This window comes from Recurvomyces mirabilis, assembly GCF_035927965.1.
Source record: "Recurvomyces mirabilis strain CCFEE 5264 chromosome Unknown scaffold_39, whole genome shotgun sequence".
NCBI classification, from domain to species: domain Eukaryota; kingdom Fungi; phylum Ascomycota; class Dothideomycetes; order Mycosphaerellales; family Teratosphaeriaceae; genus Recurvomyces; species Recurvomyces mirabilis.
The window spans coordinates 47,168-63,860 of NW_027041973.1; the positions used below are offsets into that span (position 1 = coordinate 47,168).

At 52.9% G+C, this 16,693-nt stretch overlaps 8 protein-coding genes across 8 annotated transcripts; 4 read left to right on the forward strand and 4 right to left on the reverse strand.

Annotated features, from left to right (window-relative positions):
• Window positions 1-690: 690 nt before the first annotated feature.
• On the reverse strand, window positions 691-2,118 carry LTS14_010231 (uncharacterized protein; the record flags this gene model as incomplete). The annotated part of the gene is made up of 1 exon (XM_064842908.1): window positions 691-2,118. The coding sequence occupies one exon, from the start codon at window positions 2,116-2,118 to the stop codon at window positions 691-693; it is 1,428 nt and encodes a 475-aa protein (XP_064689471.1).
• Window positions 2,119-2,947: 829 nt separating this feature from the next.
• On the reverse strand, window positions 2,948-4,496 carry LTS14_010232 (uncharacterized protein; the record flags this gene model as incomplete). The annotated part of the gene is made up of 2 exons (XM_064842909.1): window positions 2,948-3,628; window positions 3,690-4,496. 2 exons carry the CDS (start codon window positions 4,494-4,496, stop codon window positions 2,948-2,950), a joined length of 1,488 nt encoding a protein of 495 aa, XP_064689472.1.
• A 974-nt stretch (window positions 4,497-5,470) lies between these two features.
• On the reverse strand, window positions 5,471-6,781 carry LTS14_010233 (uncharacterized protein; the record flags this gene model as incomplete). The annotated part of the gene is made up of 2 exons (XM_064842910.1): window positions 5,471-6,557; window positions 6,609-6,781. 2 exons carry the CDS (start codon window positions 6,779-6,781, stop codon window positions 5,471-5,473), a joined length of 1,260 nt encoding a protein of 419 aa, XP_064689473.1.
• Window positions 6,782-7,471: 690 nt separating this feature from the next.
• On the forward strand, window positions 7,472-9,205 carry LTS14_010234 (uncharacterized protein; the record flags this gene model as incomplete). Its single annotated transcript, XM_064842911.1, has 2 exons — window positions 7,472-8,405; window positions 8,457-9,205. 2 exons carry the CDS (start codon window positions 7,472-7,474, stop codon window positions 9,203-9,205), a joined length of 1,683 nt encoding a protein of 560 aa, XP_064689474.1.
• Window positions 9,206-9,680: 475 nt separating this feature from the next.
• Window positions 9,681-10,494, forward strand: LTS14_010235 (uncharacterized protein; the record flags this gene model as incomplete). Its single annotated transcript, XM_064842912.1, has 2 exons — window positions 9,681-9,688; window positions 9,738-10,494. The coding sequence occupies 2 exons, from the start codon at window positions 9,681-9,683 to the stop codon at window positions 10,492-10,494; spliced, it is 765 nt and encodes a 254-aa protein (XP_064689475.1).
• A 379-nt stretch (window positions 10,495-10,873) lies between these two features.
• On the reverse strand, window positions 10,874-11,949 carry LTS14_010236 (uncharacterized protein; the record flags this gene model as incomplete). The annotated part of the gene is made up of 3 exons (XM_064842913.1): window positions 10,874-11,397; window positions 11,453-11,695; window positions 11,760-11,949. 3 exons carry the CDS (start codon window positions 11,947-11,949, stop codon window positions 10,874-10,876), a joined length of 957 nt encoding a protein of 318 aa, XP_064689476.1.
• An 801-nt stretch (window positions 11,950-12,750) lies between these two features.
• On the forward strand, window positions 12,751-15,700 carry LTS14_010237 (uncharacterized protein; the record flags this gene model as incomplete). Its single annotated transcript, XM_064842914.1, has 2 exons — window positions 12,751-14,054; window positions 14,116-15,700. The coding sequence occupies 2 exons, from the start codon at window positions 12,751-12,753 to the stop codon at window positions 15,698-15,700; spliced, it is 2,889 nt and encodes a 962-aa protein (XP_064689477.1).
• A 535-nt stretch (window positions 15,701-16,235) lies between these two features.
• Window positions 16,236-16,689, forward strand: LTS14_010238 (uncharacterized protein; the record flags this gene model as incomplete). Its single annotated transcript, XM_064842915.1, has 2 exons — window positions 16,236-16,414; window positions 16,470-16,689. The coding sequence occupies 2 exons, from the start codon at window positions 16,236-16,238 to the stop codon at window positions 16,687-16,689; spliced, it is 399 nt and encodes a 132-aa protein (XP_064689478.1).
• Window positions 16,690-16,693: the final 4 nt, after the last annotated feature.

Sequence of the window (16,693 nt, forward strand, 5' to 3'; positions counted from 1 at the left end):
AAGTCGGAAGCACCTCTCCGCGCATCTCACCTTATCAGAGCTGACAGCAGCACGGCGGTCCGGCTACCGCTTGGCCAGTACATCTATCGAGCGGCACTTAAAGTGCGCCACCAGAATAAGAACGAATCAGACTGCCTGGCCATATGAACCCGCATGACATTCGTGCAGCGAGAGAGTCACGTTGCGCAGGAACCCTCGTAACCGCCCGACGAATGGAAGCGCTACTAAGACCATGGTGTCGGCGGTAAGACGAAGGGATCAGGGCTAGAACGTGAGAGGTGCAGATGGAGGAGGTGGTAGGAGGGACGAAGTGATTGGTTGGGATGAGATGCGGGTGCGGGTTTACGCGACTTGCCGGGCGCTTACTCGGTATGAAGGAGCCGAGAATAGTGCGGCGTGGACGGGTGGGGGAGTACAGGATTGACGAGCTGACTGTGTTTTGAGAAGAATGGGAGGAGTATATACACAGTACCGACCGCCCCATGTGTACAGGACGTGTTATGATAGTTGGTACTACAGTGCGATGGATAGCGTAGCTGAGCCCGAGATACAGTGCCGGGAGAGCTTGTATACCATTACCGCTTGGCACTATATCTTACAATAGTTTACACGCCAATCGAAGTATTGCCAATACATGCTCTCTAGTAGTTTGATTGAGGGTAAATTTAGACGTCGTGGCTAAGGCAATTTTCAAGATACCACTCTCTTCTTCCTTAGCTTATTCATCATCCTCCCTCTCTTCGTTTTGACCTCCGGCTCTTGGCCCTGCTCTGCCGCAACGGACTCGAGTCCTTGTGTCCGGCTGACAGCATATCCGCCAATTCCACCAGACTTTCGTCCAACGGCACTGCCGTTGATACTGTTATCTCCATTAATAGCTGGATTTTGCCCCTGTACATCTGCAGAGATGCCAGGAGTACTACGATTGTTCGCGATGTATCCGGCTGGCAGGCCAGATGGTATGCGCACGGGTGGTGAGGAATGATACATCGGATCCGGCGGCGCATGCGACTGGGCCCATTGCGGCGACCGCCCGTTCTCATTGATATAGCGCGGCGATGCGCCGCCAGCCACTCCTTGCACTGGAGGCTCAGCGTCCCGTACAATTGGACTTACGCTGCCACGATGAGGTGATGGGCTTCCGAAGCGGTGACGTGGCGGTGGAGGCAGTGGTTGGCTATCATCGCGGTCGTCTGTCGAGTCCCATGTCCGTTCGCGCAGTGGTCGTGAGTTCTGCGTTCGTAGTGGTGATCTTGGTGGAGGAACATCGAATACAGACGGAGGATTGGGAAGATCTGTTTGGATGGGTGTCGGTGCATAATGTCCCTGCTCATGCTGAGGAGCTGTGACGACTGCCTGCACTGGCCTTTCTGCATGTCGCTGATCATACTCTGCCATCTTCATGGTCCCGGCAGCCTGCAACTCCTTCGCCACATCTCCAATACTCCTCACAGCATCTCTCAATATCGGCTTAGACTCCTTACCGAACCTTTTCAATTCTCGCAAAGCCTCTCGGCTGTCAAATGCTTGTACATTTCCACTTCCACCCTCGTAATGATGACTAGACCTTCTCCGCACCGCGTCTGCACTGGGTCGTGGTCGCAACGCCGGCGATTCGCGAATAGGACTAGGACGACTGAAGTTCGGGTTTGCGTAGGGTCTCTGAGGAGCCGCACTATCCAGTCGTGAGAGGGTCTCGGGATCCCAGTCCATGTGGTCGCTCTTGCGCTTGAGTATTGGTGGTCGCTGGTACTGCTCCGTGGATGGTAAGACATTATGTGGATACTGCGTAGCGATGGGCGGCTCTGGTGTCCGCGACTCGGGCATTTCGGCTATAGTCGTAGGATGATAATCTTCTATATTATTGCGCTCTGCTATAGGCGGTGCGGAAAGGGTGGCCGAAGGCTGATGGGTCGTTGTCGTGCCTTCATATCTGCCTCCCAGTACAGTGGTAGTCGTGGTGGTTGTGGTCGACGTCGTCACCGAGTGATTGTGACCACCGTCAATGGTAGTTCTGTAGGACTGCGCTGATACCGCGCCTGGTCGCGAGAGATTGCTGATAGACGTCGCGTCATTGCTGGTGGCATAGCCAGAGTCCTGATACTGTGCGGCCTCCATGTTTCCCTTGACGCTGATTCGGCGGAAGTGAAGTTGTGCAGTACGAGAGGAGAGAGAGGAACATACATTACCGCAGAACCTACAGGCCGCGTACCTGTCGCAACACTACCACATGTAGTAGTACAGGCTATGCTAGCGTGCCGGAAAGAGGGTGGGGTTGGTGATGATGCTACTGAAAGAGGTTGTCCAAGGTTTCGTGGCTTGAAGATTGACGGTGACATCCGCCATCGAAACTTGGCCAAGCGTGAGCCGACTCGGGCACGATCGTCACCGCTAAAGCCAGCAGTTCGCAGGAATCGTGTTTCGCCTTCGTCATGATGGAGATATATCAGCCTTTTTATTATCGAAGTGGTGCGTGTTGGAGATGCCAGAGAAGTGTTTCGACTTAAATCAATATCGGCCGGCATGTCGGCAGTACCCATGTCCTGTCTACGAACGTGACGATCACTCCTTGGTTGCTTGCTCAAAGCACCGAGCAATATACACTATGCTACTACGGACGTTCGGCAAAGCAGTAGACTCATATATGATCTTAAATGAATGCAGAAAGATGAAGTCCTCAAGCCAGTCTGCTACCAAAAATCAGCAACCGTGTAACAGCATTACAACCACGAATCCCCTTCCGAGACCGCATTGAGCTATATGCACGTATCGTATGACAATGCTACTGTACGAGACTGTATACACCTTCAAATCTGTATGTGGCAGTATACACAGAAAGTTTTCGGGTATCAAAAAGATCACAGATTGCAGACGGCAATCGTCCAGCATGCAACTACACCTGCACCGAAAATCCATTGAAGTCATTTTATCATCGCTCTCCTGCCGCTTAACCAGGTACCTCCTTCCGCCGGAACAATTTCCGAAACCCGCCCTTCTTCTCCTCCTCCTGCTCCATGCCCGGATGTCCTTGCACATGCGACACTGCCTGCACATTCTGCATCGGATTCCTATCCGGCTCTACAGGCACCGGCGGCCTCTCGGCCCCAAATCGCTGCTGAACATTGGGTTCTGGTCTTCGGCCGTCCATGGATGGATAGCGGTCGCCGGGTGTGACTGTGTGTTCTAGAGGTGGCAACTGTGGTGCGCCACCTAGACCTTCGCCTTGCTGCTGGGGTCGATGAGCTGGATGGACGACATCTGGGTTCACAGGGCTGACACTGACGTTGGGACCCGGTTTGCGGACGTCGTTCACACGGCCACTACCCCATGTTCCGGGTGCGTGGAGTCGGGGTGCGTCCGCATTCTGCTGTGGTGGTGGGAGAGCATCCGTGGGTCTCTGGACTGGTATTGCGCCTGAACCAATTTGATTCTGCTGGATAGGTGGCGATTGCTGTGACACTGTCGGTCGGAGACCGTTGACTTCTCGTAGGCGTGCCATTTCTCTTTGACCTCTCTCCATCTCCGCGCGGTTCTTTGCATTGGCAAAAGAGGCTTTCTCAGCATTGGAGCGTGGGAAGCGGCTATCCACTTCATTGTTCAGCGTAGATCGGAGAGTTTCCCCGACACCCTAGTCATGACCATATCAGTATGCGATGAGCAAAGCGTAGATAGTTGCAAACGGAACTCACATGCAGACCGATAGCAGCAGCCTTCAAACTCTCGATAGCGCTCGGCTGACTCGGTCTCGATTGCGGGTAGTTGTTCTGCGGTTGGGCGCTGTAATCGTGATGCTGGTAGCCATTCTCTTCACCTGTCGCTGCGGTTCCTTTCAGGTCTGATCTTGATGGGTAGCTAAAGTTGTGCTTGCCATAGGGAGAAGGAGGCTCACCATACGGCCCACTGTTGCGATTCGGATTCCGCATGGGCGAGGTCGGCGATCCTACATCTATGCTTTGATGGTGCGGTTGTTGCGTTTCAATAGGTGCTGGTGTAGTGCGGCGCGGTGGCTCGGTGGCTGATGGGTGCAGCCTGTTGCTCGGCCCATCACCTGGCGCCTCTGCTATTTGCGCTGAGGTGTTGTGCTCTCCAGGCCGTGTCTCGACCTGTACCATAGTTTCTTTCTTGTCGGTACCTTTGCCTTTGTGGACGGTTGTGGTGGTTGTAGTAGTTGTGGTCGTGACAGTAGTGACTACCTCTCCAGTGTCTGTGTCGAGTACTTCTCCCGTGCTCTCATTCAGGCCAAGATGTCTGTCGCGAGACACGCCGCTGATCTTGCCAGTGTTCTCAATCGGCACAGTCTTAACATACTGGTTGTCCGGCGATGGTCGATGAGTCGATGGGTCGCTCGAAGCATAGGCTGAATCGGCGCTGTGCCCATGTCCAGTAGGTGAGACGACGTCTGGCCGTCCTCCCATGCCTTCATAACTCTTCTTGCTGCCGAATAGGTTGCTGATTCGGTTCTTCTTCTTATCTTGCGTACTGAGGTCGGTCGCCATGGTGAACTCTTGCCAAGGAATTGCTGTGTAGAAACGTTCGTGGACTTCGGATCACTTACATGAAGCACGATCGAACGATGAGTGCGGCACGGGACAAGACCTCTACACTACTGTCGTAATCGTCCTATTCTGCCAGGTTCGCGTGTGCTGCTAAGCAAGATGGCTTTGGAATTGTGACATCAGTGGCACTCAGCCGACGATCCTTTTGCGGAGCTCGGTTGGCGTGCTTCCTTTTCTCCACGACCACCTGTCAAACAGAAATTCTCCGGTCAAATCAGGCATTCGCGTCGTTATATTCATCGTGACTGGGTGAACAGTCTAGTTGTCGTTCTCCAGCGACATCAAAACAAAGCATGTCAGTTCGATATATTTAAAAGCGCGGACAGCATCACGCAAAACTCCAATACCATCAAGCTGACAACTCAAATACACTTATGCACGGCGTCGTGCTTCTATATAGCCTCAGACTCGAAAACTATGTCCATAGGGCATCCGAAGCAGGCGTGGGGATTCCCAACGCGCACATGGTGAAGTAGCTTGTCATGCCTTCCGTCAAAGCATCCCAAATAGAATGCTCTTGCGGAGGGTTAAATCGTTTGCATTGCCTGCCTTTTGAGGTCAGCCAACGCAAACGCCATGGTTGTGTTCTCAACGCTCCGAATCACACTACCCTATTTGGCCAACGCTGATGAAAAAGATTGCCTTCCATTCCCTCGCAGGTCTGGCTGGGTGGAACAGTGCGGCCCTACCATTTCATGGCGTGCACCTGGACATTGAGATCGGACACGTCAGTGATATCCAGGACACAAACGATACGCGTAATTCTGTAGAGTCCAGGCCGGGAAGGCGAGTCCTAGAGCGCCGCGGCCTTTGAATGGCAACGCATTCAGCAAAAGCCATCGGGTAAAGGACGATTGATGAACAGATGTTGATGTAAATCGCAGCAGTACGCACAGTCCTTGGGTCGGACAGACCTACAGATTCTCATTGGTATGTCCATTAATCGGTCTCAGCTTGTCGACCATATCATCGACACCGTAATACAAAGCTCTCCGCTTGTCTAAAGAGCCAAAAGTGGAAGCACTCAATTCCTGACATGCCACCACGTCGATCGACTTCGCATGCTCATGGAACCGACAAAGATTAGCGTAGGTATGTGGCGGGCGCAAATCATCTTCGCTTGATTTGCGAGCAAGCAGATGAGCGAGAAAGGCACTCGGTAGCTCCATCAGGTCGTCTGGGCTGGCTCGGCCGCTGAATTTGCCACCGTAACAGTCGTACTCGCTGAGGATGAATTCGCGCATCTTGCTTGTTTCAGGTAGGTATGAAAAGGCTGCTTTGATGGAGGCAGAGGTGGCGATACACTGGGTGCGGTTATGTTCGTAGATGTACGTAGTCATCACATCGTCTCGTAGTCGCCCAATGCCACGTTGGTCAGCTAGGATGTAGAGCTCTACCCAGTCTATGTCCTGGATCTGGCCGGTCTCGATGTATAGGCGTTCGTTGGCATAGTTCTGCTCATACGCTTCAATATGTGGGATATCAGACTGGTCTCCAGGGAGTGCATCAGAGTCGTTCTCAGCGTCATCGTTGGCTTCCTCGTCGAAGATTGAGGTGCTTTCGGAAGGTGCTTCGGTCGAACAATAGCTTTCTGTTTCTTCTGCGAATTCCTCACACCCTGGTGTCCAGCCTGGCCTGAGGAAGAGGTAGTCCAGGGGCGTCTCTCCCACAGTGACAGCCTCGAACACGATATTCTGGTCAACGCACTGCATATACTGATCAGTCCGCACGAGTTCGTGGGAAGACGAGTCGTCTTCAACTTCTGGCCTCGCGGTGTTCGGCGGGACCACTTCTTGAGTATACAGCCATGCCACGAACATCCGGAAGATCCTCTCGTCCTGGTCTAGTAGAGTTATCACGCCTGTCTTCGCTTCTTCATATTGCTCGTTTCCGAATGCTGCTCGGAAGAACTCCGAGTGATGGCACAGCAACTCCTTGTGCACAAAGATAGGGACAGCATCAGGGCCAACCCTTATCGTGACGATTGTTCGGAGGAGGCCACTCCCATTTGGTCAGCGATGAATAGATATTAAGTGTCCTGTGGGAACGCACGTGATATTCACGCGACTTATGCGCGGGTCATATGTCTCTTGTGTCCCATCAATACGCCGTCGTTTATGTCCTCGCTCTCCTTCTTGCATCTCTCCTTCTTCCGGACCCTCGTACCGTTCTCTCCTTTTACTGTCGCGAAGTGCGAGATCATCGGTTGGTGTTTGGATGCTCATGCTCAGATGCTTAGGCTTTCCGTAACTATGAATTCATGCAACCCAAGGAGATCCTTCCCGCATGTTTATCGCGCCAGCTGCCGTCGACTTACTTGAGACATAGTATCGTGACTGAGCACTGCTGTGCACAAGCAATGTGGGATGATGCCGGATACAGGCGAGGTGCAGAATGGCTTGCTTTGAGCCTGGCCATACGCTCGCCAGCGAACAGTCTCTAGTACACATCGGACTCGATACTCAGGCCCCATGCCACGACCATCATGGCAAGACCACAGAAGACATCTCATATAGCATCGCTGTTGATTATACTATCGCAAGCCCATGAGGAACCTCACCTCGCTCACGTCGAGCTCTCCTCCGGCGATCAACACCGAGGCACGCACTGACGCACTGCTTGGAGGTGGAGCCGCCAGTCAATAAGTGGCAACTCGTCCTGGCAAACTTCATCCTCTATCTTTGCGCTACATCAAGACAGGAAGCTGAGCTCGTGTACTGCGTGCGAGGTTACAGTTGGATGGTTGCAATCTGCAGAAGTGACGCCATGCGTCAATCTATTCTGCGTTCGCAGCCAAGCGATGGAGTGAGAATTCGTACCTTGCCTGGCTCAAAAGAGGGCAGATGCCCACCAAAGGCGATGAGAGGTAGGTGTTCTGCATCGTTCTCCTCGACCCTCACATCTCGTCCACCGCGATGAAGAGCGTTTTCTTTGCACTGACAGCAGCTGCCACGGCGGCTGCCCAATGGCACGGCGGAGCGGGTGGAGGCTGGCAAGGTGGCCACGGCGGGGGATGGCAAGGTCATGGTAACGGTAATGGCAATGGATACGGTGGTCACCAAGGCTGGCAGCACGGCCCACCAGGCGGTGGCGATGTTGCGCCTCTACCACCGAGCTCGACTCGTGGCAACACCACTTTCACGCAGCTTACAGACCACAACAATCCAGATGTTGGCACCTTCCAGCAGTTCTACATGTGGGATACCACCTACTACAAAGGTCCAGGCTCACCTATCATCCTCTTCACGCCCGGTGAGGTCAATGCTTCGGCCTACACGAGCTACCTTGGCATCAACCGGACAACTGGTGTCCTGGCCCAAGAGATCGGCGCAGCAGTCATCGTAATCGAGCACAGGTACTGGGGCGCATCTTCACCATACACAGAGCTTACGACGGCGAATATGACATATCTGACTCTCGACCAAGCGGTCCACGACTTCACCTACTTCGCAAACAACGTCAAGCTGCCTTTTGCCAAACCAGGAAGCAATGCCAAGGAAGTCCCATGGGTGTGGATTGGAGGCTCATACTCCGGAGCCCTCGCAGCATGGATCGAGAGCGTAGACCCGGGTACTATCTGGGCATATCTGGCATCCAGCGCACCTGTAGAAGCTATCTCAGACTACTGGGCGTATTTCTTGCCGGTCCAAGAGGGCATGCCGCAGAACTGTAGCTCGGATGTCAATCTTGTCATTGAGCACATGGATACTATTTTGACGACTGGTTCTGCTGCGGAGATTCTTGAGCTAAAGACGATGTTTGGTCTGCAAAATGTCACGCATAATGATGATTTTATGAACGTGTTGGAGAATGGACCGTGGTTGTGGCAGAGTAACCAGTTTTATACCGGTAAGTTAGGTCCATTATGCGAATGCTTGAGTATATACTGACTGACCGCAGGCTACTCTGGCTTCTTCCAATGGTGTGATGCGATCGAGGGCATGACTAATGCCACCAACACGACTGTCCGCCCTGGTCCCGAAGGCGTAGGCCTCGAGAAAGCACTTGCCGGGTATGCCAGTTGGGTCAATACGACATTCCTACCAGGCTACTGTGAGACATACGGCTACGATGTGTTCAACGGCACATACAATACCTATTGCTTCAACACATACGATCCCACATCGCCCATCTTCACAGATACTTCGCTGGCCAACACTTTCAATCGCCAATGGGAGTGGATGCTGTGCAATGAGCCCTTTGGATATTGGCAGGATGGCGCACCTCAAGGTCGCTCAACGCTCGTTTCCCGACTCGTGGATGCTAACTACTGGATCCGTCAATGCGGCCTGTATTTCCCGACCGAAGACGGGCAGACATACGGTATCGCCAATGGCAAGACGGAAGCACAAGAGAACAGCTACACAGGCGGATGGTACATCGACAACAGCACACGCCTGCTCTACGTCAATGGTGGCTATGACCCATGGCGGGAGGCGAGTGTGTCGTCCGAGCTCCGACCTGGTGGACCGCTGCAGAGTACGGAGCAAGTGCCCGTGAACATCGTGCCGGGTGGATTCCATACCAGTGACTTGGTTACAGCGAACGGGAAGGCGAATACGACGGTACAGGCGGTCATTGATAAAAATGTCGCGCAGATGGCTGCTTGGGTGGCGGAGTGGCCGAAGGGGTGGCATTGGTTGGCTTAGATTATATGAAGCTCTTGTTGTGAGTGCATAGAGATGTGACGGCAAACAATGGTGCTCATGTTTGATCATTGCCTTGGAGGCATCAGTCCATCTCGCTTTTACCATGCGATTTGCCTGTCTGTCTCGAAGACTATTGCCAAGAAGACGCTCAGCCCAAGTCGTTAGCGCGTTGCAAGAAGCAGCCAATGGCGCGTGACTATGAGAAGGGACGCGTCCACGCCCATCCACGCCCATCCACGCAACCAGCTGTAACACATAGTCTATTGCCAACCAATGTCTGTCGCATCGCAGTCTAGACAGGGAGACCGTACATCAGGCTTGGAGACACACCATGGCTCCACGAGCTAGTGCTGGACCGTCAAGCATTAAGCGCGAGCGACCAGACGACTCCGCTCTACAACCTCCGACCAGCAGAAGCGCAAAGTAGTCCCGAAAAGAAGCCAGTCCGTCATCCGTTGCCCTCGTCTCAAACCTAATGTTCACGTACGTACTCCTCTACAGCCTAAATCGAACTACTCTGACTGGAAGACAGGGACCTGTACGATGGAATTGTGACCATTGCTGCTGCAGACAGCGACGCTACCATCAACGTCCACAAAGGCCTACTATTCTCGCAGTCTGCCAAGCTTATCGACCGTTCGACTCATAGCAAAAGCGAGTCCGTACAGTGTTCTAGACCTATCGCCAATCCGATCATTAGCAAAGGCTTCTCCGTGAGAGTGAATGGCGACTCTCAGCGAATACTGAACATTTTCCGCACTTGGCTTTACACGGGACGACTACGCCATATCGAGACCACGGTGGCCGAGAGTCATCCAGCCTCCTTACGTGTGCAGAAGACCGAATCGTTGGTGGATTGGGATGACACCGATCTCGCGAATCTGTATGCCTTTGCTGGCCATCTCAAGATACGCCATCTCCAAAACGATATAACCACCGCCCTTATCGCGCAATGCGAGCGACTGAACCATTTTGTGACGAAGGAAGCTGTCAAGATCATTTTCGCGGATTCCGAGAGATCTCTATTGGCCGCCTATGCCATTGAGGAGCGGGTTCGTGGTGGTATAACCCAAGAATCGATGCCTGACGACCTCGAGGATTGGCCGGCGCCTTTCTTGGCCGGCGTGATGCGTACCACGCTTCGCCACCAGCCGCGAAAAGATGCTGGACAGATGATGTCGCCGTATACCACCAAAGACGCTTGCCCGTTCCATGACCATCGACCTGCGCCGCAGGAGAGAGAGTCTTGCAGAGAGAAGCTGCGTGCCCTGCCGGTATATCTACACTAGACTGATCGACTGCTGCTACTCGGATTATCCGTACAGAGCACAAGCGTGGCATAAAGTGGACACGTAGAAGTGCCGAAAGCATAAAGTGTCAAGCTCGGAGTCGAGAATCTGAACGTCACCACATGGTATATGTCGATATACAGCTGTCCGCGCTCATTCGAAGGCTTGGCACACGACTGCCCGTGAAGTATCACAAACATATGGTCGTCCATTCGAGGTTTATTCAAGGCAGCAAAATGGATAAGTAGAGAGACTTATTAACCTGAACGCCTCGCTATTATAACATCTATGTCTAGTATCAGTAAGGATGTAGCTTTAGTAGGTCTCAAACGAATCCAAAGCTCTCCAGAGGGACGCCGGCGGCGTGTCGCCATTTACTTTACCGCTTGCTTGGCATAAATCTGCCGAGCAAAGTCTTCCGCTCGCTAGAAGTGCTTTGGCTTATAGGCCGATGTCCAGCTGTTCTGGCAGCTACTTGTCCGCCTTCCTCCATGTCATGACCCGGCTGTACATCGCTGGTCTCGAACATGGTCAATTTGCTCGGGTGCAGCCACAAGAATAACACCATGACCAGGAACATGAGCAGGGCGTCGAAGATGTACAAGAGGTACTCATGGCGCAGGAGGAAGCCGTCGTTACCCATAAGGTACTCGATAATGCGAAAGATGGACCGGATCATGATGAGAGCTGATCCGCCATATAACGACCACATGTACTTTCTCCATAGAACATCACGCTTGGCATTGAGCTGGACGGCAGTTTGACGATTGAAGCGCAGGTGCCAGACCGTGGCTACGGTGATGAAGATGCCAAAGAAGATGACCTGGAGGAAGAGACCGACAATGATGATTTTTTCACCGAGGTTGAGCGAGGAAATTGTGCCGCCTGCCTGGATGCCGCCGCCTGCATGTATAGTCAGCGCTATTCATGACAGGTCTCAATGGATTGAGAAGCTCACCAGTCATTTGGGCCAGGAACGCAACCACATCACCAGCAACGAAGGCTCTCGTCAACCACTTTACTGGCACGAGTGAGTAGCGCTCGCCGCCTGTGAAGCGGATAATGCGGCCGAGGACGATGTATATCGAAGCTGCGAAGAGTGCTGGAGCAACAAGCAGCAAGATGCTCTGGATGATATATGGACTGAGTGCCCACAGATCTTTCGTTGAGGCGATGCGACCACAGTAGCCTACTATTTCGACTGTGATGATGTTGTTAGTACCTCGCTCTGCTCTGCGTCTTACGCTGTAGTGTGCATGACTTACAGATACCTGCGATTAGAAATGGAGTGTAGTACCATGTCCGTCGTCGGAATAAGGTCACGGCATGCCAGCCTGTCGCTATGGTGAATGCGATGAGGAAAATTACCGCTGCTGCAAGAGACGGATTGTAGCGATAAGGTACCCATGCGTTGGGGTCATCGAGGGAAGGGTGGTAATCAGTGGGAGCGGACATGTTGGTAGAGGTGATCGAAGAAGTAGGTCGTGAAAATCTGATGGACGAGATCTCGAGGGGTCAAATGAAAGGTGCCTTAGTATCAGCTGGAGGTCGAGAGCCTTGAAAGACAAAGATAGAGCTATTCGGCTGGATAGTCCTTATTTGTCGCTGATTGAGGACTTGCCATTGAGCAGTAGAGTCGAGATACATATACCATCTTCTCGACTTAAGCTCAAGGCTGCAGAATTATCACTGCGGACGTATCGCCGCGTACACATGCCATTGAATTTCGCGACATTGTCGGTAGATAGCGGACGTCAAGGTCAAAGCAGACACAATGGCGTGGTTATCAAGATCTATGGCTGCGGCACATGTGCTCTGAGGGAGAAAACACGAAATACGAAGCTCGTATGTCGTGTTTTGACTCCTTTTCCCGCCCGTGTGAGCTCGGGCCGATGCTATCACCGTGTTTCGGCCAAGAGACTCTGCGTATTTCGCATCTCGACAAGCTCGAGACGGACTCCTCCAAAATTCGAGCTCCTGAGTTCGAATTCGCAAAGACATATGACTCCTGATGGGAGCTGTCTACGATATTCGGTCCGCATCGCCAACAGTCCGTGCTATGGAGACAGACATACTCAATCCCATACAATTTGGACATCCTTGTCATCATGCGAAGATGCCGATCAAAGCATGCGACTGAGGCTGGACAGCGGGGCCAAGGCCACCTGCATTGGACCATGTTCAGCCTCACCGCTGCGTACAGCGGGATCACATCCACGACTGCTGTAGGTGTGACCTCTTCGTACGTTCTTCAACATGGATGTACTTGGAACTGCTGTAGGAGTGGCTTCATTTGGTATACAAATTTGTCAAGGTCTACTGACTTATTACGGCTCATGGAAGGATTACCATCAAGATGTCAAGACAGCGTATGATGGCATCAACGACCTCTCGAAGACCTTTCAACTGCTCAAGCAGTCGTTGGCAAAGCCATCGTTGGACACTGAGAGGTCAACAAAGGTGGAGGAATGCCTGAGCTCGTGCACGACAGGGCTGGGCCGTCTTGAGAAGAAGCTTAAGAAGCTGCAGAGCTCAAGCCAGCCGGTAGGTCTGAGGTCAAAAGCATGGGCGGAAGTACAGAGAGCTTGGTACCCGCTCCGAGCCAGTACACTTGTGAAGCTGCAAGAGATTGTGGGTGATCTTAGACAGCACTTGTCTCTGGCACTGCAAGTTCTGCAGCTCGACCTCAGCGCAGCCTCACACCAGAAGCTGGTGGATGTGGATACACGTGTCGGAGATGTCGCTACACAGGTGAGCATTCTGCAGGTCGATGTCCAGGCATGGCAGGATCGGGACAACTTTGAGAAGCTTGTCAATTGGCTGTCGCCGCCAGATCCCTCGCTGAACCACAACGCGGCGCGCAACAAGCACGAACAAGATACTGGAAGATGGCTACTGGAGAGTGGTGAGTACAAGCAGTGGAAGACTTCACGGGCTAACCTTTTATGGCTGTACGGCAAGGCTGGTTGTGGCAAAACTGTGCTATGCTCGACGGTGATTGAAGATCTGCGTGCGTATTGCGGCCAGACGCCTAGCATAGCAATCGCCTCCTTCTACTTTTCATTCGCGGACAAGCAGAAGCAGAGTTATACTGCGCTCTTGTCTTCTCTAATCATTCAGCTCTGCCATAGTCAGGTACCATACGAGCGACTGCAGCAATTGTACGATGGCATCTATCCAGAGAAGCCATCGCAGACTTTACTTTACGAGCTCCTATTGCTATGCCTTCAGCAGTACGATAATACATATCTGGTCTTGGATGCGCTCGACGAAACGCCCGAGGATGATGAGGACAGGAGTGCGGTACTAGCATGGCTTGGGTGTATTGTGCGGGCTGTACCAATTCTCAAGATATTCATGACGAGCCGGCAGGTACATGATATAGAGGTCACCGCTGACGCACTTCACGCGATACCTTTGTCCATTACAGCTGCATTAGCCAATGCTGACATTATAACATATGTTCAAGCAGAACTGTCAAGACACCCGAGGCTACGTCAGATGGATGCTAAGCTGAAGGCGAAGGTGCTGGAGACATTCGAGCAGAAAGCCGATGGCATGTGAGTTGTCGAACTTACACTCCACGCGAGTATGATCGTGCTAGCGCTGACCATTTAGTAGGTTCCGCTGGGCATTCTGCCAGCTAGAAGAGCTCAAGCGGCTCAAGGGAATGCGGCCGAGGTGGACTGAGAAGGCGCTTGAGTGTCTGCCGAAGAGCCTCGATGAGACTTATGAGCGCATGCTCGTCCGAATCAACGAGATCTACCAGCCAGAGGCACTCAGAGCGCTGCGTTGGCTATCGTTCCAGATGAGGCCGCTCACACTTGGTGAATTATGCGAAGCATGCCTGATCGATCCTGAGGCGGGAGGACGAGTTGATCTGGATAATCGTGGACCCTTGGAGGATATTCTGGAGATACTCGGCAGTCTGGTTCATGTCGAGGAGGCAAACGAGATCGTCGAAGACACAGTCAGCACAATAGATGAGAGCGCAGCCACCGATGGCACCACAATCACTCAGCCTACAACATCTGTGAACAATTGGGCAGCCTCAACTGTACGCCTCGCCCACTTTTCGGTCAAGGAGTATCTCTCTTCTACTCGCATCTCAGACGGCCCAGCCGCAGGATATGCCATGCAGGCAAGTCGTGACCAGCCAAATATCGCAAACAGCTGTCTTGCGTATCTGTTACACTACAGTTCCAGCCACGAGAAGCAGTCGGCTCTTCCAGATCTGGAGACCTTTCCTCTTTTGCAGTATTCTGCATCTTGGTGGGCTGCTCACATGACTTGGTTGGGACTTGAGCAACCTGAACCTCCCACTTTAGGTCAAGACAGTCTCCAATATCGCCTGCTCGGGAGCGATGATTATCGTCGAGACTGGCAGATGGTATATGATCCGGATGAGAGCGAGTGGAACAAAGGCGAAAAGGACATGGCCAAACCTTTTGGGAGCAAGGAGAAATCCTGCCCTTCGGCGTTGTACTACGCAAGCTCTCTTGGGCTTGAGGCTACCGTGAAGGAATTTCTGCAGAACGGCGCAGACGTGAATGAAGTGGGAGGATATTACAGCACTGCGCTTCATGCCGCAGTATATCTCGGCCACAAGGATATCGTCCAGATCCTGATTGATGCGGGCGCCGACCTCGAGTTCAGGACAGACAGGGCATATCCCAAGTCGATTCCGGACACATCGTCGGGTTTGATTGCGAAGTTCCTGAACGTTGTTCTGGAGACTTCCGCGGACGTGAACGTGTATGGCAGAAGATGGGGCACGCCACTCCAGTATGCTGCAAAGAAGGGCCATCGAGAAATTGTCATGATGTTACTCAAGGCTGGTGCGAATGTCAACGCAGAAGGAGAGCCGCGCAGCGCACTACAGGATGTGGCAAGGGCAGGAGATCTGGAAACCGCCAGACTGCTCGTGAAAGCCGGTGCGGACTTGGAGATGGATATAGATGGACATGGGACGCCGTTACAGCTTGCCTCGTGGTTTGGCAATCCAGGAATTGTGCAGTTCCTGATCGAGGCTGGCGCCAACGTCAAGGCGAAAGGTTGTCACAAGAGCCATGGAACGGCGGTGCACGCAGCGTCTTCGAGAGGCTTCACGGATATTGTTGAGATGCTGGTCAAAGCCGGCGCAGATGAGAGTCAGGCAGACGAAGAGGAGGAAGCCGACAGTACGCCGCAATGTGCATCGCAATGATCGCCGTCACAAGGCGGACTCGATCGCAAATCTGTCCGATGGGACATTCGATTGCACACTCCAGTACGTGACTATACATGCGTCGAGAGGTCTCGCTTCACGATCCTATCACGGTGCAAGGCAACTGTCTCGGTTGTGGCGCAGTACAGCTGCAAGGCTGGAGCTCCGCCCATTTTCAGCCTTTCGACTGAGCACATCATAAATCCCATCCTGCTCGCTGATAGTATCATGTCCTCTGTTCACTCAATCTGCGGCCCTCGTGGACGGCTTTTCCGTCGCTACTGGTGTGCTGCAGGTCGCTGACAGCGGCTTCAAGCTATACGGAGCGTTGTCGAAGTACATCAAAGATTACGCACAGGCCGATAAAGACGTGAAGAAGCTCTCCCGGGAGGTAAAGTTGACATCTGCAGCTCTCCAGCACCTTGGATGACTGCTTGGACAGGTTGAAGAGCTCGAATTGGTTCGTCCCGAAGCGCTTTGCGACACGCAGTCTGTGCTCGAGGACTGTAAAGCTGTATTCCAAGAGGTTGACCACATGGCATCGGATTATTTCCCTCTCAACGATGAGGACGGGATCCGTATGGCAGCTGCGAAGCGTTGGAAGTGGCCATTGAAGAAGGACGGAGTCATGCTTGCGCTTGCACAGCTCGAGAGCCTTAAATCCCTGTTGCTGGTGTATCTGGGCATACTTCAATATGCTAAGATCGCTGCCAGGTTAGTACTATCGAACAATCGCATTACCGAGCGTTCTGACGAGTGTTCCGCACAGATCGTCAAACAGTGACGTAGAGATACTGACGCAGAAGACCCAGCTTGTGCCGCTGATTCGATCGAAGGACGATGCCATCTCTGCAGAGAAGGCATTGGCTACGACCGTCCACTACGAAGCTGATGACCGGCCGCTTGCAACAGCCAGCTCGCCCAACCCTAGGAAGCGCTCGCTGGGATCTGTTGGCCATGACGCAAACTCAGGACCCCGCCGAAAATAAAGAG